Genomic DNA, 26,090 nt, shown 5'->3' with positions numbered 1-26,090 from the left:
TTGATTCAATAAAATAATAACGACTTTATATTTTTTTTTTGTATTGTTTTACCGTAGGAACCTTGAGTGTGGCGGAACCTTTTGTGAAGGGATCAGGGAAGTATTTCAATGGCGGACCAAAGCGCATGCGCTGTTTGAAAATGTAGGGCTCGTGACGTCAGGCTGATTAGTCACTTTAGTGACGGCTGGTGGAGTCGCATTTAGTGGTTTTGGAGCGCGGAGGTGCAGTTGGAGGTGAGTGGGGCTGGCATTGGGCTGTCACGAGCATTTTTTTGGCAGTTTTAGTCGTCACTTGGGTGGGTGATATATTGTGACCCCCCCCCCCCCATGTGTTCGCTGTCGTCGTCCGTTTTCATGAATCTCCTCATATTTTGCAACTTTTCCTTTAAGCGACGGATATAGACAAGCGCCGCGATCTCCTCTTTTACCTCCTACTGCGATTGGAGCCCAAAAGTCACATGACCGATGCGTTTCGCCAAAAATATAAACGTTTGGGGCAAATTGTGGGAATTGCTTGTTTTTTTGTTTAGGGGCTAATATCTCGCGGCTTCAGAGGGGGGGGTGCCACGCCACAGGTAAGGTTACCCTCTCATCGGGGAGCCAAAAATGGTTTCTGTGACAACATCGAGCTCTTCCTCCTCTCTGTCCCCCCAATAAGATAAATCCCAGGAACCAGGTGGCTGATGCCTCCATAACCTCTGCTCTGGAGCCTGATTATCACAGGTGTGACTATGATAGTTTTTCCTGTCAAGACCTAACTGGGTCCCAAAAAGCAAATTGTAAGTAATGGAGATTTCTCATCTCTCCACGGTGTAGATCTGATCACTGAGACCCCCAGTAGTACCTAGATCAACGGTCCTGAGCGCTTTACTGATCCCCCCCCCCCCCCCCCCCCAAGGGCTGCAGCAGAGGGCGACCATGCATGATGCACTCAGTTTCAGCATCTCTGGGCAGGGCCGTCGCCATCACCTGGGCAAGTGTCGGCCATTGTGCGCCTAGTATCTATGCAGCGAGCTCAGAAGCCGTGCTGTGCAGCCGGTCGCAGTCTAACCCCTTAGATGCTGCAGTCAGTTGTGTCAGCGGCGTTTAAAAGGTTGAAAATGGAGGAAGGTGTCCCTTCTGATACCCTTCATGTTCCTGTCCCATCCCCCAACGTGACTGCGGGTTCCTGATGGGATTGTCATGGCAGCTGTGGATTTCTGTGTCTGCCAGGTTCGTATTTCTAAGCCAAATCAATGATAACTTATTGGGTGTCGCCGCGTACGTAGCCACAGACCGTGATTAGGGCAGCCCACATATTTGATCACTGCTCCATTTAAGCTTCTACTTGCCGCGGTCACGCTGTAAAAAGGATCAGGGGTTCATATCTGTCAAGGTCCCTGCAATCGGTAATTTCTCAATTATCCCTCTATTGATCAGAGTTCCCTAATGTGACCCCCATAGGGGGCAGCATGGAGCCAGAACGCATCTTATAATTCACCAGGACCCGCTGATATTCCCTGCAGACCGGTGGTCACAGGGGTTTGTTTTTCTGTTAGCTGAATAGTTGCCTCTCCGGATACATAAATGAGGATTACCTTCTGTTACTCATTACTTGTTATTTCCTGACATCATTCTTGTTTTCTTTTGCTGTTTTTCAAGGGCCAGTGGCAAAGCTCCAACAATGTTCAGCTTTTTCCGTAAAAGCCAAGATACAAAGAAAAATCCAGTGGCGGATAAGGATCCTGATGATTTTGTTTTCCTGGGTAAGTTCTTCTTATGCATAATGAGGTGATAACTGTCAGAGAGAGAGGTGACCCTTGTCCTTGATAGATAACCACCGATCATTGATTCTAGTGACTGGTCTCAAGAAAAGGGTTTACTTACGGCAAAACTCAATTTATAGAGAATCTGTCAGCAGGATTTCACCCCCCCAAACTATTTATATGCACATGTAGCTCTTTCAAAGACAAGTCCAGCAATACCTTCACATGGTCGGTCCATTCCTCCATTACTGAGAAATCAGCATTTGAATTTATGCAACTGAGCTGAAGAGCTACTGTAGATCTGAAGCCTCTGTCACTCCAGCTCTTTTCCCCGCTCAGCGCTGCCTCCTCCTGTTTGACTGACGCTTTTATGCTTTGTGACTTCAGACAAAGGAGCCATCAGTCAACCAGTAGGAGGCGGCGCTGGATGGGCAATCGAGCTGAAGTGATTGAGGCTTCAGATCTACCGAAGTCCTTCAGCCCCCATTCATTCTTTGTGGAACAACTAGAGATTGAGAGCTGACAGCTGTAGTCTGGCCGTCCCATAGAGAATGAACTCTGTCGTGGGGAACATGTGCGGCCACCACTCCATTCTGTTGGGCATTTCCGAGCCCTGTTCTCAGTCCATTGGGACCCCACCGATATACAAGTGATCACCTATCCGGTCGAGGGGTAATTTCGTTCAATCATTGACCTCCACAGTTATCTGCTGTCCCATGTATAGAGAATAACCTGTAATACTGGGAAAAACCCTTTAACAGGTGAGCAATGCCTCCTTTCCACGTAGTGCACACAAATGGGCCGTCCTCACCCTGCAGCCTTCCTTAGACTCCTAAATTGCAGACCTTCCTGGCGATCCAGTGCGGGTCCTGCTATGTATATTGCCATTTGAAGATGTTGGGGTTTGGTATACTAGACCTTTAAAAAACAAATTACCTTTAAGCAGTGGAATCCAGACAAACAAGTAGCTTAAGATATTCACCCCACAGGCACTAAATATAACATGGTGAACACCACGGGGTGAGAGGGTCACTTCTTTCCATTCTGTACATCTCTCTGTAGCTGGGGATCAGATTTTTGCAGTTCGGTTTCATTAAAATTAATTAAATATGTTGCACCTTTTGACTTTTACAGACTTTGTTTCATTGCACATTCAACTTTGATGTGGTCTGCGGTCCTAAATCAGCTGACACACACTTGTTAAATAATCCAGTACAAAAAGGAATGAAAAAAAAAATCTCGCAAGTGTGAATAAGACCTAAGAACGAGATCCTGTACTTACAGCAGCATTCTGCTTTACAGCTAAAGTGGGAAGAACTACTGATCCCAGCTTTGAATCTCGCACGTATTAGGCATCCACATGACAATAGGAATTTAACGTTTGCTGTGGATTTTCACACGCTCAGCACGGTTCTCATGTCAGGTTGCCATTACGAAGGGTCAAATTTGCAGCAAGTCTGACATCCACTTTGCTTTATGGCAAGCTGCAGTTCTCCTCTATTCCACTAGGTGGAAGCATGCTCTCCCTTTATTGAATACGGTGTGTTTGGTTCATTATTTAATGGTTTCCCTGAAGATCCCCAATCCCTGCATGCAACAAATGAGCTATGCGGTCATGTGTACGCTATTGTTCCCTGTTATCAGCAGTCTCTGGTCAGCGAGAGGATGTCCTTTTCTTCAGTGGAATGATTAATAGAAAGTCTGCAGAACTCCCTTCACTCCTTTGCTAACTGCTTTACACCCTGTATCTCACGTGCGGAATACACATTTATATCCCTTTATGTAACAAAACTGTTGTAACGCTCCCGCACTATAAGTGCCAGACACCCTCGTTCCTATTCATATTGTGAATGTCGGGGACACTGTACAGACAATACCCGGCTCTGTGCGGAGATTTCCTCCTGTTCTAGTCTGTGTCATTGTGGGGAACCTGTTTGTCCAGGACGGGCTTATCACTCTGCTATGCCCTCAGCAGTTTCTTAAAGGCGATATTCACTGTCCCCTCTGCATTTCTTATTATTGTCTCTGTACGTCTGAAATAAGAAATGAAGCAACTTTTCATTAGGTCTTAATAATTGTTGTCCTCTTTTTGTTTCCACAGCTCCGCTGCTGACTATGTATTTCCATGGGAACAGACTCTACAAGTGTAGTTGCTAAGCAATTGTTCAAAGTTATTCCAGGGACATATGTCTAGGAACTGTCCTGATTCTCATACTCTGTAACTTGCCATATACTATTTTTCAGTCGGTCGTTCCGCTATATCAGTATTCTTCCAGCACAGTAGGTGCCAGAACTTCCTTTCATTCTCCAGTATACACTGCTCCTATTATTGGCCCTTATTTTCTGCCAGCACAATAGGTGCTGGAACTGCCATTCCCTCACCAGTATGCACTGCTTTTATTATTGCCACCTACTTTCTGCCAGTACAATAGGTGCTAGAACTTTGTTTCACTCACCAGCGTGCACTGCTTCTATTATTGCCCCTTTTTTTTCTGCCAGAACAATAAATACTTTCATTTACTGGCATGCACTGCTCCTAATATTGTTCTTATTTTCTGCTAGCATAATAGGTAGTGGAACTTCGTCACTCACCGGCATGCACTGCACCTATTATTGCACCCGATTTTCTACCAGCACAATAAATACTGGAACTTCCTTTCATTCACCGGCATGCACTGCTTCTATTATTGCCCCCCTATTTTTTGTGAGTACAATAGTTGCTAGAACCTCCTTTCACTCACCAGCATGCACTGCTCCTATCATTACCCCTATTTTCTGCCAGCACAATAGATGCTAGAACTTCCTCTCATTCATCAGCATGCATATCTCTTATTTCTCCCTAAGCGCAATAGGTGCTGGAATTTACTTTCACTTAATAGTATGTACTGCTCCTATTACCCCTTATTTTCTGCCAGTACAATAGGTGCTGGAACTTCTTTCACTCACCGGCATGCACTGCTCCTGTCATTACCCAATGGCAGTCTCATATTTTGTGTATATCTGGAAGGATCTCCAGAAGTAGAAATCAGAAAGGTATTGGACTGCAGGATCAGACTACACAGTTTATTTGTTGTCTGTTACCGTGGAGATGCATTTGTCCGCATAGCAGCTGTAGACACAAAGTAAGAGGACATTTTTCATTAGTACCTAGCTTTATTTTCAATTTCAAATACATTAAGAAAATAATTGCCAAGTTGGACATAACCTTTTAAAGGGTAACGGCACTTTTAGAAAACTTTAGACACGTCAGAAAATTTGATTTCTGAGGGTCTCGGAGAGCCCCACTGATTGCTAAATTGGGGGTGCAGAAGTCCTCAGCCAGATGAAACTGATGATGGGCTCAGGCTATGAGGAGAGCAGCGTTCAGCTGGACACTTCTCCCCATTCATTTTAGAGATTTCGGGGGTCAGAGAGGGGGTCTTTGACTTGGCAAAAGCTTTCTACTGTTCAATGGCAGCATGGAAAAAGTTCTTCCTCCATATCCCTGCTTGCTCTCAGTGACCGGGAACCCTCTTGTTTACACCTAGGTACAGATCTGTTACGTCTCACAGCTGAGGGTTTGCTACACTTGTATTTAGTCTAGACCATCCTCCGGGACTTCTCACTGATTACTTGTCCTCGGCTTAGTAAATTGCAGCAGAGATCTCTATACGAGATATGTTGTGCGTTGGACATAGAGGATTAGGTACATAGGCACATAGGCTAGGACTGTAGCCATCAGCTGCCTTTGGGGCAGTTTCTATTGCAAATTGCTGGGGGTGGTAGTGCTGGTGTGCTCAGTGTAGTGCTGGTGTGCTCAGCGTAGTGCTGGTGTGCTCAGCGTAGTGCTGGTGAGCACAGATATTCCGGGTAATCGCCAATAGTTTTGCCTGTTGTTTGGCGACTGTTCAAATATAATCTGGAAATTTGTCTAGTAACCCTCCCAATTCTTTTGCTCCATAACTTGCCATCTGTTTTGTTTGTGTGCCGTTCCTCTTTATCAGTGTTCTGCCAGCACGGTAGGTGCTGGAACTATATTTCATTTACCTTACCAGTATACTTTTCTCCTGTCATTGCCCAATGGCTTGGCTTCCCTGAACTGAAGGCCTAACTCTGTTATGTCTCTATGTAGTTTGACAGAAAGGAGAGCAGGGAAACAAAACCCACCCACTTCTTGTGTAGAGGGAAAGCCATTACCCAACACTTCCTGCAGGGGGACATGCCGCTCTTTCCTTAAGGGGGACAAAGTCTCTCCCCCTTTTCTGCAAAGTTGGCAACCCCCCTCCTATCCTGTAGAGGGGACAAAGACCCTCTCGGCACTTCCTTCTTGTAGTGGGGCAAGGACACCCCCTCCTTCTATTGTAATTGGTGAAGTTTTATATCCAAACGGCTAGATACCTTCTTTTCCTTGGACAAAGACCCCCACTCCCCTTCCTTCTTGCAGGGGGACAAAGACGCCACTTTTACCCCCTCATGTCTTGGTGTCTCTGCTGCTGAGGTGGATTACACTGAACAACAGGCAGTGCGCGGCAGGTGGGGGGGCTCGCGTTGGGGGGAGTGGAGACGCACGTCGGGGGGGTGGAAACGCACGTCAGGGGGGAGGCGTGGGGAGGGGGAGACGCACAGCAGGTTGCACAGTGTTTGGAAATTTTTGGACAACCTAATTTATAATTAAAGTGATTTGCAATTTATCTGATACACCAAGTTATCAGAAAGCGCAGGGGCCATTTATTATATTGTCCAGAATGTGTAACATACCGAGGCAAATTTTTCCGCCGGTCACAAACCTTTTTACCTTTTAAAATTGGAATGAAATTCTTGAAATTCCTCCTTGTGATTAAGATTTGATGATACTGTCACTGGAAACGTACTGCAGCGTGATTCTCTAAGCTGAAACATGTGAAATAGCTGAAATAATTGGACATATTAACTTTTTATCATCTGCTTCACCCCCGAATGTGTTTCTATAATACTCTATTGGCATTTACAGTAGAAGTCCTATAATCCGGCAACGTCTTACAGATAACCAGGAGCAGCTGCGGGTCTGATGTACAGTAGTGTTCCAAATACTAGCAGTCCAATATGACTAACCAGATTAATCACTATTTTTGGTATAAATTATATCACCACATATCAAACAATTTACCAGTTGTTGCAGTAGATTCTAAGAAAACCCCCAGACTTTGCATTCATGATCTGCAGGTTTTAAGTCTGTGTATCTGAATAATTAATTGTACGGGGATGTGTTCAATATAATAGCAGTGTGGAGTTCAGTCAGTGAGGTCAATCATTCTGTGAAGAAACGGGTGTGAATCAGGTGGCCCTTATTTAAGGGTGAAGCCAGCACTTGTTGTACATGCATTTCTCCTTGAAAGCCTGAGAAATATGGGTTATTCGAGACATTGTTCAGAAGACCAGCGTACTTTGATTAAAAAGTTGATTGGAGAGGGTAAAACTTATAAAGAAGTGCAGACAATGATCGGCTGTTCATCTAAAATGATCTCCAATGCTTTAAAATGGAAAGAAAATCCAGAGAGATGTAGAAGAAAACAGAAGACTACCATTCAAATGGAGGGAAGAATAGCCAGAATGGCAAAGGCTCAGCCAATGATCAGCTCCAGGATGATCACAGACAGTCTCAAGTTACCTGTGACCCTAAGGACTGTGACAGTTAGACGCCTGTGTGAAGCTAATCTCTTAGCAAGAAGTCCCCGCAAAGTCCCACTGTTAAAAAAAGACATGTACTGAAGCGGATACAATTTGCCAAACTTCCTTTCACTCACCGGCATGCACTGCTCCTGTCATTACCCAATGGCAGTCTCATATTTTGTGTATATCTGGAAGGATCTCCAGAAGTAGAAATCAGAAAGGTATTGGACTGCAGGATCAGACTACACAGTTTATTTGTTGTCTGTTACCGTGGAGATGCATTTGTCCGCATAGCAGCTGTAGACACAAAGTAAGAGGACATTTTTCATTAGTACCTAGCTTTATTTTCAATTTCAAATACATTAAGAAAATAATTGCCAAGTTGGACATAACCTTTTAAAGGGTAACGGCACTTTTAGAAAACTTTAGACACGTCAGAAAATTTGATTTCTGAGGGTCTCGGAGAGCCCCACTGATTGCTAAATTGGGGGTGCAGAAGTCCTCAGCCAGATGAAACTGATGATGGGCTCAGGCTATGAGGAGAGCAGCGTTCAGCCGGACACTTCTCCCCCTTCATTTTAGAGATTTTGGGGGTCAGAGAGGGGGTCTTTGACTTGGCAAAAGCTTTCTACTGTTCAATGGCAGCATGGAAAAAGTTCTTCCTCCATATCCCTGCTTGCTCTCAGTGACCGGGAACCCTCTTGTTTACATCTAGGTACAGATCTGTTACGTCTCACAGCTGAGGGTTTGCTACACTTGTATTTAGTCTAGACCATCCTCCGGGACTTCTCACTGATTACTTGTCCTCGGCTTAGTAAATTGCAGCAGAGATCTCTATACGAGATATGTTGTGCGTTGGACATAGAGGATTAGGTGCATAGGCACATAGGCTAGGACTGTAGCCATCAGCTGCCTTTGGGGCAGTTTCTATTGCAAATTGCTGGGGGTGGTAGTGCTGGTGTGCTCAGCGTAGTGCTGGTGTGCTCAGCGTAGTGCTGGTGAGCACAGATATTCCGGGTAATCGCCAATAGTTGGGCCTGTTGTTTGGCGACTGTTCAAATATAATCTGGGAATTTGTCTAGTAACCCTCCCAATTCTTTTGCTCCATAACTTGCCATCTGTTTTGTTTGTGTGCCGTTCCTCTTTATCAGTGTTCTGCCAGCACGGTAGGTGCTGGAACTATATTTCATTTACCTTACCAGTATACTTTGCTCCTGTCATTGCCCAATGGCTTGGCTTCCCTGAACTGAAGGCCTAACTCTGTTATGTCTCTATGTAGTTTGACAGAAAGGAGAGCAGGGAAACAAAACCTACCCACTTCTTGCTTAGAGGGAAAGCCATTACCCAACACTTCCTGCAGGGGGACATGCCGCTCCTTTAGGTCAAATCAACTGACCTAAAGAAAAAGGGAGAAGCATTTTGTGGACTGATGAAAGTAAAATTGTTCTTTTTGGGTCCAAGGGCCACAGACAGTTCGTCAGACGACCCCCAAACTCTGCATTCAGCCACAGTACACCCTGCAGACAGTGAAGCATGGTGGTGCAAGCAACATGATATGGGCATGTTTCTCTTACTATGGTGCCGGACCTATTTACCACATACCACAGATCATGGACCTGTTTGCATGTATTAAAATACTTGAAGAGGTCATGTTGCCTTACGCTGAAGAGGTTATGCCCTTGAAATGGGCATTTCAACAAGACAACGACCCTAAACACATCAGTAAGTGAGCAAAATCTTGGTTCCAGTCCAACAAAATTGAGGTTATGGAGAGGCCAGCCCAATCCCCGGACCTTAATCCCATAAAACACTTCTGGGGTGACATCAAAAATGCAGTTTCTGAGGCAAAGCCAAAAAAACTGTGGGATGTAGTCAAAGCATCCTGGGCTGGAATAACAGGTGACAGAAGTTGGTTGACTCTATACAACATAGATGTGAAGCAGTTCTAAAAAACTGTGGGTATACAACTAAATATTAGGTTAGTGATTTACAGGAATGCTAAATCCTCAAAAAAAAAAGAGAGAGAGAGAGTACATATTGTGAGTTTGTAAAGACAAATGGAGACACTGATATTTTTTTTTTAGAACAGCCCAATGTTCAGTTTGTTATTTTCTGTAAAATAGATAAAAATTATATACATTTCTCTTCATGTTGTGAATTAGAAAACAGTGCGCAATGTTCCCAGTGCATGGAAATAAGCACAAAATCTTTATACTAGTTAACTCATGTGTTTGAATACACTGCTATTATTTTGAACACTACTGTAAACCCTATACTGCCGCAACTCATGGGGCTCAGTGCCTTTGTAGAAGGTTTTCCTTCTCACTTTATTGCTGTATACTGAAAAGCACGGAGCGGTCCCTGTTATGGAGAACCCAAGTTATCAGTGACGCCAGATGCCGTTCTCCCTCTCTTCACACCTTGTAGTCTAACTCACACTGAGCCGAAGACATTGTTCATCGTCCTTTCACACGGAGTCTTACACAGACAGTATCGGAGAATTGCTGCAGCTGCATCCCCCTCCTCCCCGTCTCATATCAGAGAATTGCTGCAGCAGCATCCCCCCTCCTCCCCGTCTCATATCGGAGAATTGCTGCAGCTGCATCCCCCTCCTCCCCGTCTCATATCGGAGAATTGCTGCAGCTGCATCCCCCTCCTCCCTGTCTCGTATTTACTGTCCCTCCCACAGAGACTGATTCAGAAATATTGTATCATGCCCTCCCTCTCACAGAATGAGGTAGTAAGGAGAGTCATTGCTGCTGCATCCCCCTCTTCCCTGTCTGTGTGGTTTTTTTTTTTTTGTTTGTTTGTTTTTTTGTTTGTTTTTTAAAGGGCTCCTGAACATTTATAGAAAATTTTTGCTCAAGGAGGGAGGCACCACAGGCCGCTGCAAGATGAAGCTTTACATATACAGTACAGACCAAAAGTTTGGACGCACCTTCTCATTTAAAGATTTTTCTGTATTTTCATGACTTTGAAAATTGTACATTCACACTGAAGGCATCAAAACTATGAATTAACACATGTGGAATTATATATTTAACAAAAAAGTGTGAAACAACTGAAAATATGTCTTATATTCTAGGTTCTTCAAAGTAGCCACCTTTTGCTTTGATGACTGCTTTGCACACTCTTGGCATTCTCTTGATGAGCTTCAAGAGGTAGTCACCGGAAATGGTCTTCACTTCACAGGTGTGCCCTGTCAGGTTTAATAAGGGGGATTTCTTGCCTTATAAATGGGGTTGGGACCATCAGTTGTGTTGTGCAGAAGTCTAGTGGAAACACAGCTGATAGTCCTACTGAATAGACTGTTAGCTGCTTTTTTCTTGCCATAATACAAATTCTAAGTAAAGAAAAACGAGTGGCCATCATTACTTTAAGAAATGAAGGTCAGTCAGTGTGAAATATTGGGCAAACTTTGAAAGTGTCCCCAAGTGCAGTTGCAAAAACCATCAAGCGCTACAAAGAAACTGGCTCACATGAGGACCGCCCCAGGAAAGGAAGACCAAGAGTCACCTCTGCTTCTGAGGATAAGTTTATCCAAGTCACCAGCCTCAGAAATCACAGGTTAACAGCAGCTTAGAATAGAGACCAGGTCAATGCCACACAGAGTTCTAGCAGCAGACATCTCTACAACAACTGTTAAGAGGAGACTTTGTGCAGCAGGCCTTCATGGTAAAATAGCTGCTAGGAAACCACTGCTAAGGACAGGCAACAAGAAGAAGAGACTTGTTTGGGCTAAAGAACACAAGGAATGGACATTAGACCAGTGGAAATCTGTGCTTTGGTCTGATGAGTCCAAGTTTGAGATCTTTGGTTCCAACCACCGTGTCTTTGTGCGACGCAGAAAAGGTGAACGGATGGACTCTACATGCCTGGTTCCCACCGTGAAGCATGGAGGAGGAGGTGTGATGGTGTGGGGGTGCTTTGCTGATGACACTGTTGGGGATTTATTCAAAATTGATACTGAACCTGCATGGCTATCACAGCATCTTGCAGCGGCATGCTATTCCATCCCGTTTGTGTTTAGTTGGACCATCATTTATTTTTCAACAAGACAATGACCCCAAACACACCTCCAGGCTGTGTAAGGGCTATTTGACCAAGAAGGAGAGTGATGGGGTGCTACGCCAGATGACCTGGCCTCCACAGTCACCAGACCTGAACCCAATCGAGATGGTTTGGGGTGAGCTGGACCGCAGAGTGAAGGCAAAAGGGCCAACAAGTGCTAAGCATCTCTGGGAACTCCTTCAAGATTGTTGGAAGACCATTTCCGGTGACTACGTCTTGAAGCTCAAGAGAATGCCAAGAGTGTGCAAAGCCGTCATCAAAGCAAAAGGTGGCTTCTTTGAAGAACCTAGAATATAAGACATATTTTCAGTAGTTTCACACTTTTTTGTTAAGTATAGAATTTCACATGTGGTAATTCATAGTTTTGATGCCTTCAGTGTGAATGTACAATTTTCATAGTCATGAAAATACAGAAAAATCTTTAAATGAGAAGGTGTGTCCAAACTTTTGGTCTGTACTGTATATTCACTTGTACTACTGTGTGACTGACTTTGCAATGTTCCTGAATGAAGCCCTGCTGCCGGTCACAGCTCTGGTCTCAGACAAATATCCTGCCACGGGCCACAGACCCTGCAGCTTCTGCGCCCCACTGAGGAAACATCCGGTCACTCTTCATTTGGACTCCAGCCTCTATATACGGACCCCAGTCTTGTCTCCAAGGGAGCAGCAAATCCTTGCCTGGCTAATCATAATGTGATTTTTGTCTCCTAGTCCTGAACTTGGCCCAAGTCCTTACCTCGTCCTTCCTGCTATAACGGTGACCATTCTCGCCTGACCGCCATTATTAAAATTTCCGGTGTTGAGCAAGAATTGACACCTGACCGTGACATAAGTTTTCATCAAGGGGCATAAAGGTTTAAAGTGCTTTTCCAAGACTTAGATATTGATGTCCTATCCTTAGATAGACGATACGTATCAGATCGGTGGAAGTCCTCCGGCCTCTTGCATCATGACTGTTATTCAGTTAACGACCCCTGGATTTATTCCTGACTTTGCTACGGCACGCTCACAGGCAATTGGTGACCCTTCTGGGGACCTCGGATCGCAAAATCCAGCTGGGAAAGACCATGCATCCTTGCAGGGGCGTCCTAGTGTCCGTTGCATCCTTGCAGGGGCGTCCTAGTGTCCGTTGCATCCTTGCAGAGGAGCCGGATCCTGAGACCTCTACTCCAATCACAGTGCATCCATAAGCGTGCGCACAGCGCCATATGGGCTCAGTAGAAAATATTTGGGTCCGTGTACTGTTGTTCCTGCTTTATGGTTTCCATATACGTCTCCCCACCATATACAGGGCTGCATGATATCTATAACGGTTTAGTTACAATATAGGGATGAAATAAAGGAGTGAACTCAGACTCCGCACCCACTATAGGCAGCTCCCAACCAATGGCAGCTCAGAGGATCCTCTTCTCCGGCTGCCCATGATGGCGGGTGACAGCAGCTTCCAGCATCCAAACTGGAAATCGAAGGGCAGTTGATCATTTGGCCGCTTGATCAATTAACCCCATCTGTGTGATGAAGCGGGCTGAGCTTCCAGAGAGTGAATATAATCCTAAACCATGATAATAAGTATGACCGCCCCCCTCTCAGGGCACACGTGCCCCCTGTACAGTCTAATCCCAGATAATCAGCATTTATTGCAAACAAATGTACTTAATCCGAAGCAAATTCTAAGGAGACGTCTGATCCAGAGATTACCGTCCTGACGATCTGCAGATTATTGCTCCACTCTCCGAACGTTTTATGTAAAGATTTACATACAGTGGAGACACTTTGTCTTCCGCATCCAGACCCAATGCATTTATCATCACCTAAGTTTTCTGTGCAGTGAAATATATTATATTGATCTGTTATAAGCCATCGGCCGATCTCCGTGCCGGGTTTTCTTGTAGTCTTGCGATCGGGCTGGGAGTTGTGAACTTTCGACATATGATAAAATCCTTCCACACTACGAGAACAGAAATCACACTTTACTTTTGGCACCAAAACTTCTGCATAGATCTCAGCAAAATTCTGACATTTTGCGCCCCCAGTGCGGATGGAGAGTGCACTGGATTAAGAAGCGCCAAAATTACTAGGCAGCGTGCACCTCTTGAATGAATTTCAGCTGCTGGTCCCCACCGCGAGAAACTAATGCAAATTATATTCCAATTTACACTAACTTTGTTGAATTATGATGAATTTGCTGATGTCGTTCCCTGTGAAGTTTCCACTCACTTCTCAAAAGAAAAAAAAGTTGTTGCTGCTGCCCAAAAATTGTAAAACTTTTTCAAGTTTTATGGCTTGAATTCTGGCAAAAACTGAGGAATCGACCTCAAGGCGTTTGAAAGGCGAACTTCCCAAAAAAGACTCCCCTTCCCCGTTAGGAAATATGGAGTATAGTGGGCCCCACAGAGTCCTCCGTACAGAGTAGTGGGCCCCACAGAGTCCTCCGTACAGAGTAGTGGGCCCCACAGAGTCCTCCGTACAGAGTAGTGGGCCCCACAGAGTCCTCCGTACAGAGTAGTGGGCCCCACAGAGTCCTCCGTACAGAGTAGTGGGCCCCACAGAGTCCTCCGTACAGAGTAGTGGGCCCCACAGAGTCCTCCGTACAGAGTAGTGGGCCCCACAGAGGGGTGGCGGTTCTGGTATTGTGGGCCAGATTTGACATGGATGCCATAAAGGCAATACTTTTGAAAGAACACCATGTAATGCCACATCTCTCCTGCAGTGGATGCTGCCAGTCCTTTGAAGATCAGCTGGGTCATATTTAGAGAAAGGGTTGTCCAAATGGGAAGGCCACTTTTTGAGAAGTAAATGTCTGGCTACGTAGAGAGACCACTAGGGGGAATTTAGGAGCTTGCGGCATTCTTTCCCAAAAATAACCATCTATAAAGATGGGGGGGAAAAAAAAAAAAACCTTTAAGGCTGTGTGCCCACGATGCGTTTTTTAAGCGTCTCTGCAGCTTCAATTCTGCTGCAGAAACGCTTAAAAAAACGCTTGGTAGAAGGCCTGCCATGTTCCCCAATGATAATCCGCATGTGCTGTGCGCATGCTGCGGAAATTTCCGCTGCGGATTATCATTGCGGAAAAGAACGCAGCACTACCAATTATTTTGCGGAGGCGCTGCGTTTTCGCCGCCATTGACTTGCATTGGAACGCATGGATTACACATCACTGTATATGTAGATGCAGAATACATGCGTTTCAATGTGCGGATGGTACCCGGGTCTGGAGAAGAGGAGACTCCTCTCCGGACCCGGGTACCATAGAAACTGTGAAAAAAAGAATGAAATAAAAAATATACATTATACTCACCTGCTGATGGCTCCTTGTGTCTTTGTCTTCTCTTGCCGGCAGATCGCGGTGGACTCAAGAACCTGTCATGACGTCATCTAGTCATGTGACCGGGTCACGCGACCGCTGACGTCGGCAGGTCCTTCAGTGTACCGCGAGCTGCCGGCAAGCCGAGACACATCGGATAAAGACTCCGGGGGTCATCAGAAGGTAAATATATATTTATGTTTTATTTTTTACCATTCTTTCGGTCACACTATATATGCCGGTTGCATGGATTTATATAGTGTGAACAAGTTGTCAAGCACTTTCCAAGTGATGCTAAAATCACTTGGAAAGCGCTTGACAACTCGCATGCAGAAATGCAAGTGAAGAATGCTTCACATCCACTTGTCCCTGGCAGGAAAAACACATGTACAATCTGCATGTACAATCTGCATGTACAATCCCCCGAGGAAGCCACGCGAAACGCGCGTCGGGGCTTGTAGCACGGCTCTGTGGCTACCCCTGTCCCCATGGGTGAGTTTTCAGTATTGTATTCCGTTGACTTTTGGGATTATGTGACTTCTCCTGGTGTGTATTACATCATTCAGCTGTTAGTCCTTCTCTTTACCGGTACTACTTGGACTTATATATGGATGCTGTCACTATATCTATAGGTACTAGCCTAGTTACTTTACGGATCATTTACTGACCAATGCAATTCTGTACTTAACCCTTTGGGGGACCCACGAATCCATAGCCGTGGCTGCTATGTGTGTATTCTGACCCTGCCTTGATTTGCTCTTTTAGTGTCACATGATTTTTTTATCTATTTTTCTACTCAATAAAATGCTATTTTAAATACACTTATATTTCCTTGTACTTTTTATAGGGTGTCTCACTCCTATTCTCTTTAGGTCTAATGTACAATCCGCATGTACAATCCGCATGTACAATCCGCATGTACAATCCGCATGTACAATCTGCATGCGTTTTTTCTGCCAGGGGAGATGCAGAAACGCTCAGGAAAAAATCCGCAGCATTTCTGCATTGTGGGCACATAGCCTAAATACGATATTACAGTATCCAGTAGGCGTCTGCCCCCTAGCATTGACTGCATGTATAAATTACAGCCGTCTTCTAGAACTTGGATATTGAATATCATATGCTCCCAATGTGGGACGGGGAAAGATGGAGGACCCCGCTTGTATGGGGTCAGAGACCAGAAAGACCTCACCAGATCATACAGACCAGTCCTGCTGAACTGGGATGACAGGTAAGCCGCTGTTTACATTGCAGTGTATGTGCAGGGTTCATGGTTTTGTCTGTTACAGGCTCGGCCTTCGTCAGAGACATTGGCAGGGCTTATTATGTTATGTATACATGTGAACAGCACTGACTGCATTATAAGAGCAGCAATCTGAGCAGTCATGCGCCTACCTATTAGCACATGGTTTTGTTTTGTTTTTCCCCCTATATTTGTCTTATAACCGGCCCTGATCATGTTCTGCTCACACAGCAGTAGGACTCGTTACTAGAGAGGACTCTGATCACCCTTAACGAGCCCTATACTTGCATGCGCAGAACATGATAAAGAAGCTTTTAGCTTCTGGGTTTAAACAAGAGCATATCCATTCATTGACAGCAAGAAGAGATCTATAAACGATGAGCAGCTGTTCAGAATAAACATTTTTCACCAATTTTCTGTAATTTCCAGTGGTCTCTGAGTTGATGGGTGGAGAATTGCTATTATGATGTCTACCATACACAGCACACACAGACATGGGGGATTCCTGCGCTCCGGAAGAAGCTGAAGCAACATGATGGACATTGCATAGCAGTATAGAGCAGTGCAGCTGTGAATCCAGCTGTGGGGTGAGATACTGCTACTTTCTAGTAAGTGTATATGGAAGACCTTATACAGAAATAGAGAGCAGTGCAGATGTGAATCCAGCACAGGGGTAAAATACACACTTACTAGAAAGTAGCATTATGGAGCAGAATATGCAACAGTATAGAGTAGTTTAGATGTGAATCCAGCTGTGGGGTGAGATACACACTTACTGGATAGTAGCAATATGGAGGAAATTATACAGAAGTATAGAGCAGTGCAGATGTGAATCCAGCACAGTGGTGAGATACACACTTAATAGAAAGTAGCAGTATGGAGTACAATATACAGAAGTATAGAGTAGTTGTAATGCACGCGCCCGGACTGACTGGCGTGTGCGTGTATATGTAGTGATTCCACTGGACCGTACCGGAGAGTGGATGCCTGGAGGGGCGTAACTAAGTATCCACCCGATCCGACCAAGGTCGCACGACGGCATATTACGCCAGTGCACCAAGAAGGAACCGAGCAGAGGGACCCGGTGCTACTCCAGGTCAGACTCCGGACACGGCTGTTGACCCACACAGGGGAATACTGGAACAGGCAGGTTAGGCTGGCACACAGACTGGTGGGTATAGGCAGACACGGCAGGTATGCAGACGGGTGGATGCTGGCAAGCACGACTGGTATGCAGGCAGGGAGGTACTGGCAGGTACGACAGGTTGGAGCACAGAGTGGATAGGACCCAGTACAGACTGGGACTCGGGAACAGAACCGCAGATGCGGTGGACAAACACAGCAGAGTGAGGCCACCCGGAGCGGCGAGCAAGAGCAGAGCAAGACGAGACCGCCTGGAGCGGTGAGCGAGAGTGGACGAGACTGCCGGGGCAGTGAGCAAAGGGTCAGAGCAGAGCGAGACTGCCGGGGCGGTGAGCAATGGGTCAGAGCAGAGCGAGACTGCCGGGGCGGCGAGCAAAGGGTCAGAGCAGAGCGAGACTGCCGGGGCGGCGAGCAAAGGGTCAGAGCAGAGCGAGACTGCCGGGGCGGCGAGCAAAGGGTCAGAGCAGAGCGAGACCCGCCGGGGCGGCGAGCAAAGGGTCAGAGCAGAGCGAGACCCGCCGGGGCGGCGAGCAAAGGGTCAGAGCAGAGCGAGACCCGCCGGGGCGGCGAGCAAAGGGTCAGAGCAGAGCGAGACCCGCCGGGGCGGCGAGCAAAGGGTCAGAGCAGAGCGAGACCCGCCGGGGCGGCGAGCAAGGCAGGGCAGAGGGGACAGGGCTCTGTTCACACGGAACAGACTGGAAGGGAAAGGCAGAACCAGATACACACAAGATACTAGCAATGAAGTAGCAAGTGGACTCTAAACTCACAAACGAAAGTACAGCGACAACGAGTAGGAGCTAGGTGCAGGTTCAGACTCTGCAGAAAAAGGGAAGGTACGGACATAGAGAAAAACAGGAGACAGGTTAGGATACAGTTCAGACAGGAACTGTTACTGTAGCGAGATACACGAGCGAGTCTGGGTATGCGGCCCCCAGAGGGCGGGATGAACAGGCTAAGAGCGTGTTCACACGGGCCTGGAATTACAGCCTCTAGGAAAGGCAGAAAGACAGCTGGCTAGAGTGCACAGACAGGACACAGTTCAGACACGGGAACTGATACCGCAAGGCAGGAAACAGACAGGACCTGGCACATCAGTGACTAGACGCCAACTGACAGAACAAGATGCTCAGGCATGGATTCCAAGGAGGAGCTGGTTTAAATACCAGGTGACAGACAGCAATAGGCTGAGGACCCATTAGGGGTGTGTCTGCAGCAGCTACAAGAAACAGGAAGCTCGGCGGGCGTCGCCTAAGCAGCCAGAGCAGAGCAAAGCAGACAGCATGGAAAGAAGCCAGAGTGGCAGTCTGGACTGGAAATCAAGTGCACGCTCTTGCACAGTGGGAGATGGACCACTATGCAAGGACGCCGCCAGGTATGTTACAGTAGTGCAGCTGTGAATCCAGCACTGAGGTGACCTAATACTGTAAATAAAAATCTGCAATATAGAGGATGTTAAACAGCAGCACTGAGCAGTGTAGCTGCGATTCCACTGAGACGAGCGACGGCAGAAAATCTGCTCTGGATACATGGAGGGTGAGTACCTTCTCAGTTTATTTTAGGTGTAAGTTTGGGGAAAGTGGACAATTTTTTTTTTTTTTTTTTTTAAATTGTTTTAATATCCCTTCAAAGGGGTCTAAAGCGCAGTAAAAATACATGTAATTGAGCGTCCTATAGTGCACTACTTGCTCCAACATTGAACTCCCAAAACCCATATATCAGCAGTCTGCAGCACTATAACTGAGTGTGCCCTGAGAGCCTGGATTCTCATGACATGCTGGGACTTGTAGTTTTATAGTTGTAGTCTTGCAGTTGCTGACCTTAACCCTGTCCTGGAGGAGCTCCACCCTTACAGGTAACCATTCTATACTTGTTTGTGGCCTCCTGATAATCCGGAAACTTGCCAGATTACACAATTTTGCTGCGCCTACGAGAGTGTTGGGTTTTGCACTTAGTCTGAGATGCGGCTCACGTAACGTTCCTTTGTGTTGTGTACAGGACAGACTCCTGCGGAGCAGAGGGACAGCGCACCGCCATTCCCTGGGAGCGATCTCTCCTACAATCTGCCTTACCAGGTAATGTAGAAGCTGCGCCTGCACTCAACATCTCCAGAAATGCTTTTTGCCTTTGGTTCTCGGCCAACTTCTCTGAGCCTTTCAGAATTAAAAGCTTTGGAATCCAAGAAAGGTCAATGAATAATGGAAGTGTGTGAGTTTCAAGTGAGAGCCGTCGCCAGGGTTCTTAGACCATGGAGGATTCAAGGAATTCTTATGTCGAGAAGCCGTTGCATAGCTCCTTTCTTCTTCTAGTCTGGATGTCACATGCCGAATTACATCTAATGACTTCTTCATATAGTAGCAATAAAAACTCTATTATTTCCCATTAACAAGCGATGACAGTCATGGGTCATAGTTATATCCAGATGTAATCAACAGAAAAAGTAGCATCATTGTCTACATACATGACACTACTGATCCTGAGTTATATCCTGTATTATACCCCAGAGCTGCACTCACTATTCTGCTGGTGCAGTCACTGTGTACATACATTACATTACTGATCCTGTACTGATCCTGAGCTGTATTATACTCCAGAGCTGCACTCACTATTCTGCTGGTACAGTCACTGTGTACATACATTACATTACTGATCCTGTACTGATCCTGAGTTACATCCAGTATTATACTCCAGAGCTGCACTCACTATTCTGCTGGTGCAATCACTGTGTACATACATTACATTACTGATCCTGTACTGGTCCTGAGTTACATCCTGTATTATACTCCAGAGCTGCACTCACTATTCTGCTGGTGGAGTCACTGTGTACATACATTACATTACTGATCCTGAGTTACCTCCTGTATTATACTCCAGAGCTGCACTCACTATTCAGCTGGTGCAGTCACTGTGTACATAAGGGCAGTATTATAGTAGTTGTATTCTTGTACATAGGGGCAGTATTATAGTAGTTATATTCTTGTACATAGGAGCAGTATTATAGTAGTTATATTCTTGTACAGAGGAACAGTATTATAGTAGTTATATTCTTGTACATAGGGGCAGTATTATAGTAGTTATATTCTTGTACATAGGGGGCAGTATTATAGTAGTTATATTCTTGTACAGAGGAACAGTATTATAGTAGTTATATTCTTGTACATAGGAGCAGTATTATAGTAGTTATATTCTTGTACATAGGGGCAGTATTATAGTAGTTATATTCTTGTACATAGGGGCAGTATTATAGTAGTTATATTCTTGTACATAGGGGGCAGTATTATAGTAGTTATATTCTTGTACAGAGGAACAGTATTATAGTAGTTATATTCTTGTACATAGGGGCAGTATTATAGTAGTTATATTCTTGTACATAGGAGCAGTATTATAGTAGTTATATTCTTGTACATAGGAGCAGTATTATAGTAGTTATATTCTTGTACATAGGAGCAGTATTATAGTAGTTATATTCTTGTACATAGGGGGCAGTATTATAGTAGTTATATTCTTGTACATAGGGGGCAGTATTATAGTAGTTATATTCTTGTACATAGGAGCAGTATTATAGTAGTTATATTCTTGTACATAGGAGCAGTATTATAGTAGTTATATTCTTGTACATAGGGGCAGTATTATAGTAGTTATATTCTTGTACATAGGGGGCAGTATTATAGTAGTTATATTCTTGTACAGAGGAACAGTATTATAGTAGTTATATTCTTGTACATAGGGGCAGTATTATAGTAGTTATATTCTTGTACATAGGAGCAGTATTATAGTAGTTATAGTCCTGTACATATGGGCAGTATTATAGTAGTTATATTCTTGTATATAGGGGGCAGTATTATAGTAGTTATATTCTTGTACATAGGGGGCAGTATTATAGTAGTTATATTCTTGTACATAGGAGCAGTATTATAGTAGTTATAGTCCTGTACATATGGGCAGTATTATAGTAGTTATATTCTTGTACATAGAGGCAGTATTATAGTAGTTATATTCTTGTACATAGGAGCAGTATTATAGTAGTTATATTCTTGTACATAGGAGCAGTATTATAGTAGTTATAGTCCTGTACATATGGGCAGTATTATAGTAGTTATATTCTTGTACATAGGGGCAGTATTATAGTAGTTATAGTCCTGTACATATGGGCAGTATTATAGTAGTTATATTCTTGTACATAGGGGCAGTATTATAGTAGTTATATTCTTGTATATAGGGGGCAGTATTATAGTAGTTATATTCTTGTACATAGGGGGCAGTATTATAGTAGTTATATTCTTGTACATAGGGGGCAGTATAATAGTAGTTATATTATACTAGTTCTCACAGATATTGGCATTTCCCTTCTCCCACTCAGCTGATATTAATGCCATTGCTCAGCAGGGGGCAGCAGTGAGTGCAGTAGATGAATGCTCCTGCTGTAATTAATCCATGACGTTGGGTCTTGAGTGGTGATGTCTTTGCCTGTCAGTGTGTGAATAAGAGGAATTGAGTAAAGTCTATTTAGGATAATGGCTTCATGGTGTCACATTGTGGTAATTATGTAAAGTGTCTCAGTCACTTGCACTTTACAGTGATACAATGTGTTGATGCAGATGTGATGAGTGCATTTACCTCTGTGCATTGGGAGGTAAATACTTTTATCTGCGCTCGCTGCTTTCTTCATTTCTATAGAATTTGTCAGCTGCCATGAAGAGAAAACTAGAAATGTTCCTTTATCAGTTTGATTCTCCTTCACAGATGTCTATGGAGATGGAGCATTACACCTTTATACACCTTTTATGGTTGATCTTTAGGATCAGTATTAAAGATGCTTCCAGTCGATCCAAAACCCCTGTGTGATTAGCATGAGTGTAGAGGAAGGCCAGACAGGAGTGCGGTGCCAGACAGCTGCTTTCTTTATGGTCCAGCATCATGCTGAAGTGCAGAACCTAATGCCTTCATCTGCCATCACTGATGCTGAAGGACCAAGTGGTGATGGGATGGTGACCCGCAGAGAGAGAGACGGACAGACCGCTCCAAGACAGGTCGATCCATCAAGCCGGGATGCCTGGAGGGATAGAGGGAGGCGGCGAGCCCTGGATGCCTGAAGGGAGGGAGGCGGCGAGCCCTGGATGCCTGAAGGGAGGGAGGCGGCGAGCCCTGGATGCCTGAAGGGAGGGAGGCGGCGAGCCCTGGATGCCTGAAGGGAGGGAGGCGGCGAGCCCTGGGTGCCTGAAGGGAGGGAGGCGGCGAGCCCTGGGTGCCTGAAGGGAGGGAGGCGGCGAGCCCTGGGTGCCTGGAGGGAGGGAGGCGGCGAGCCCTGGGTGCCTGGAGGGAGGGAGGCGGCGAGCCCTGGGTGCCTGGAGGGAGGGAGGCGGCGAGCCCTGGGTGCCTGGAGGGAGGGAGGCGGCGAGCCCTGGGTGCCTGGAGGGAGGGAGGCGGCGAGCCCTGGGTGCCTGCCGGGAGGGAGGCGGCGAGCCCTGGGTGCCTGCCGGGAGGGAGGCGGCGAGCCCTGGGTGCCTGCCGGGAGGGAGGCGGCGAGCCCTGGGTGCCTGCCGGGAGGGAGGCGGCGAGCCCTGGGTGCCTGCCGGGAGGGAGGCGGCGAGCCCTGGGTGCCTGCCGGGAGGGAGGCGGCGAGCCCTGGGTGCCTGCCGGGAGGGAGGCGGCGAGCCCTGGGTGCCTGCCGGGAGGGAGGCGGCGAGCCCTGGGTGCCTGGAGGGAGGGAGGCGGCGAGCCCTGGGTGCCTGGAGGGAGGGAGGCGGCGAGCCCTGGAGGGATGGAGGGAGGCGGCGATCCCGGGATGCCTGGAGGGATGGAGGGAGGCGGCGAGCCCGGGATGCCTGGAGGGATGGAGGGAGGGAGGCGGCGAGCCCGGGATGCCTGGAGGGAGGCCATGCCTAGCTGAGATAGTTCGATCCACGGAAGTGAGATTTATACATCCAGCTCATCCTCCGCAATCCGTGCAGTATATCTTCCTCATCTTTTTCTACCTTTTGCTTTTAGTTGCCGCCAGGAAACTTCTCCCAGGTGAACAGCGGTGATTCAGGCTCTGCCAAGATGACCAGTCAGGTCTCAGAAGGTAACCCAACTATGGCAGATTTGCTGAACGACATCCCCTTCATCCTGGCCCCCCATGTGCAGGAGGTGCAGAATATCTGCCAGGAGCTTCCAGAGCCGGTCCCTGTATACAGCTTGGATGAGACATTTGCCAGATTTCATTATGACTTCACCCTTGAGAACTCTGTTCTGTGTGGACTCTGAGTCCTCGCTGTGACTTTTCTCACCTGTCCAGGCACTTTGTGTGATCCGTTTTCATGACATCTTTGTTGCTGCTATCAGAAGAGAATGACGGCCTCCTGCCCACTGACGGCCTCCATCCTCGTGTGAGCTGCCCTGACTTTGGAGGAGCAGTGGTGCAAAGCTATTTTTATGTAAATTTTAATATAAATATACTAAAGGTTTGATAATGTTAGTTCTTGCAGGCTGGAACCAAAATTATACTCCAGAGCTGCACTCACTATTCTGCTGGTGCAGTCACTGTGTACATACATTACATTACTGATCCTGTACTGATCCTGAGTTACATCCTGTATTATACTCCAGAGCTGCACTCACTATTCTGCTGGTGCAGTCACTGTGTACATACATTACATTACTTATCCTGTACTGATCCTGAGTTACATCCTGTATTATAGTCCAGAGCTGCACTCACTATTCTGCTGGTGCAGTCCCTGTGTACATACATTACATTACTGATCCTGTACTGATCCTGAGTTACCTCCTGTATTATACTCCAGGGCTGCACTCACTATTCTGCTGGTGCAGTCACTATGTACATACATTACATTACTGACCCCGTACTGATCCTGAGTTACATCCTGTATTATACTCCAGAGCTGCACTCACTATTCTGCTGGTGCAGTCACTGTGTATATACATTACTGATCCTGAGTTATATCCTGTATTATACTCCAGAGCTGCACTCACTATTCTGCTGGTGCAGTCACTGTGTGCATACATTACATTACTGATCCTGAGTTACATCGGGTATTATACTCCAGAGCTGCACTCAGTATCCAGCTGGTGCAGTCACTGTGTGCATACATTACTTTACTGATCCTGAGTTACATCCTGTATTATACTCCAGAGCTGCGCTCACTATTCTGCTGGTGAAGTCACTGTGTACATACATTACATTACTGATCCTGAGTTACATCCTGTATTATACTCCAGAGCTGCATTCACTATTTGAAATTTCTCTGTATTGACCTGCTTGCTGCACAAAACTTTTAATTTTGAAGTATTGTCCTTACACGAGGCACTGTACAGACATCTCCTGTAGGAAAACTTAAGTACCCAGCAGAATAGTGAGTACAGCTCTGGAGTATATAATAACCAGCTTTGCCTCAGGATCTGTCAGGTGTATGAAATTGATTATTTTTATGTACTATATAAATCGCTTTACAGTCAGGAATACACTAACCATACTTCAAGGAGAACCACTATTTAAAGGGATTGTCTTCATTTAGTAAAAGATGATCCCCTCTTTATTATCCAATGCTGGAGGTTTCAGTGTAATAATGATTGCAGATGGCGCTGCTCGCAGCCATGAAATGACCTACGGTCCACTACTAGACATGGCTCTCTGCTCTTTCTAATATGGAGCGGTCCCATCTGGGGGTCCCTACTTTATTACCTCACATAATTTTAGAAGAATGCAGCCCTCTTTATTTATGCTTTTTTCAGATGTTTTCTTCTTTCACTTGCCTCTTGCCTGTACGTAATGTATATCTTCCTCCCCCGCCGCCGGCCCCATACATGTCGGCCATCATTCTGTATATGGCAGCACGGCCCGGTGACTTCTTCGGAGAGAGGCCTTGGATGTGATTACAACATCACCCTTCCTTATAGTTATTTCATGTGCCTGGTTCTCATGATTTCACTATGGACCATGTCCGCACTGTGTGAATAAAGCATACCGTTATAATTTTTATTACGGGTATTTTTTCTGCCTGCCTGTGGCCAGCCCTTTACAGCAGCCATTATCGAGTTCCTGAGATTCCCCTAGTGGTGGCTGCAAGGAACCAGAATTTTCCATTTTGAGGGGTTCTGTTGTTTGCCATCACAGTTTAAAAGTCGGAGCCCCTTCAAGTATTACTAGGCACTGTGTATTAATAAGTGACATTTCTCATATCCAGTGTATATCTTTACCTGTGACATGCTGCTGGGTTTGCAACCTACCAGTGTCGGATCTGCATATACTTTGAGGAAGCTCACATTTCATCTGTGTGTTTTCAAGTGTCACGGTTCCTGCTTTTGAACAGAAAATATGCACCAAGTCCCCTGTGTGTCAATCCTTCGATTGTGTAGTAAGTTAGCAATTTGTACATTTTATAAGTGCACTGGACTGAAAGAGAATGAAGGTGCAGTTATACACTACAGAAAGTGTGTACAGTCACTATCAAAAGAGCATTTCATCATAATAAAAAACATCAATAAATCAAGGTCTCAAATCGCCAACTTTCCATTTTTAGTCAAGATTCATTCTCACTTGGTTACTTCTGTTCCTGGAATAGCTGGGTGACAACCAATTTGGAGCAAACCCAGCAGTTGTCAGCCTGCTTTGCCTGAGTGTTTAATAGCAATTTGGTCTAGTAGTGCAGTAATTTAGCAGCAACTTCTATATAGAACTGGTATTGTGTTGTTGATGGGTACCGCAATGGGGTCTAACACAAGCCCATCGCTAGTTGGGACCAATTGCTTTTGTATGGTATGGAATTCACCAGGATATGAAGCTTCTTAAGCTGCCTTGGAGATGACTAACTATGCTTTTATAATCTTTCTATGTATATATGCTACTAAGTGGTGTAAAACTCAATTTTTATGCCTCCTTAAAATGTTTAAAAGGTTAGTAGGACACATCAGGATAATGTGTATCACCATGGAGTGCAACACCACTTCCTTACTGAATATA

At 45.7% G+C, this 26,090-nt stretch overlaps 1 protein-coding gene across 2 annotated transcripts; it reads left to right on the top strand.

Moving 5' to 3' along the window:
* Positions 1 to 89: 89 nt before the first annotated feature.
* On the top strand, positions 90 to 25,107 carry UMAD1 (UBAP1-MVB12-associated (UMA) domain containing 1). Of its 2 annotated transcripts, XM_073677306.1 has the most exons (5): positions 187 to 234; positions 1,642 to 1,745; positions 15,837 to 15,979; positions 19,130 to 19,206; positions 23,120 to 25,107. In XM_073677306.1, exons 3-5 carry the CDS (start codon positions 15,973 to 15,975, stop codon positions 23,375 to 23,377), a joined length of 342 nt encoding a protein of 113 aa, XP_073533407.1. In that variant the 5' UTR covers positions 187 to 234; positions 1,642 to 1,745; positions 15,837 to 15,972; the 3' UTR covers positions 23,378 to 25,107. The 2 variants fall into 2 exon arrangements, with proteins under 2 accessions (XP_073533406.1, XP_073533407.1); XM_073677305.1 differs by lacking the exon at positions 15,837 to 15,979 and having other exon boundaries at positions 90 to 234.
* Positions 25,108 to 26,090: the final 983 nt, after the last annotated feature.

Source organism: Phyllobates terribilis, unplaced genomic scaffold, assembly GCF_046119375.1.
Source record: "Phyllobates terribilis strain yellow unplaced genomic scaffold, ASM4611937v1 Scaffold_4__5_contigs__length_816908805, whole genome shotgun sequence".
Classification (NCBI taxonomy): domain Eukaryota; kingdom Metazoa; phylum Chordata; class Amphibia; order Anura; family Dendrobatidae; genus Phyllobates; species Phyllobates terribilis.
This window is presented reverse-complemented; position numbering and strand designations above follow the sequence as displayed.

Excerpts from the sequence above, each read along its gene's own strand:
- UMAD1 (XM_073677305.1), top strand. The coding sequence starts at position 1,664 with ATGTTCAGCTTTTTCCGTAAAAGCCAAGATACAAAGAAAAATCCAGTG. Across the intron at positions 1,746-19,129 it reads TGATGATTTTGTTTTCCTGG|GACAGACTCCTGCGGAGCAG; the intron begins GTAAGTTCTTCT and ends TGTTGTGTACAG. Across the intron at positions 19,207-23,119 it reads CCTACAATCTGCCTTACCAG|TTGCCGCCAGGAAACTTCTC; the intron begins GTAATGTAGAAG and ends TTTTGCTTTTAG.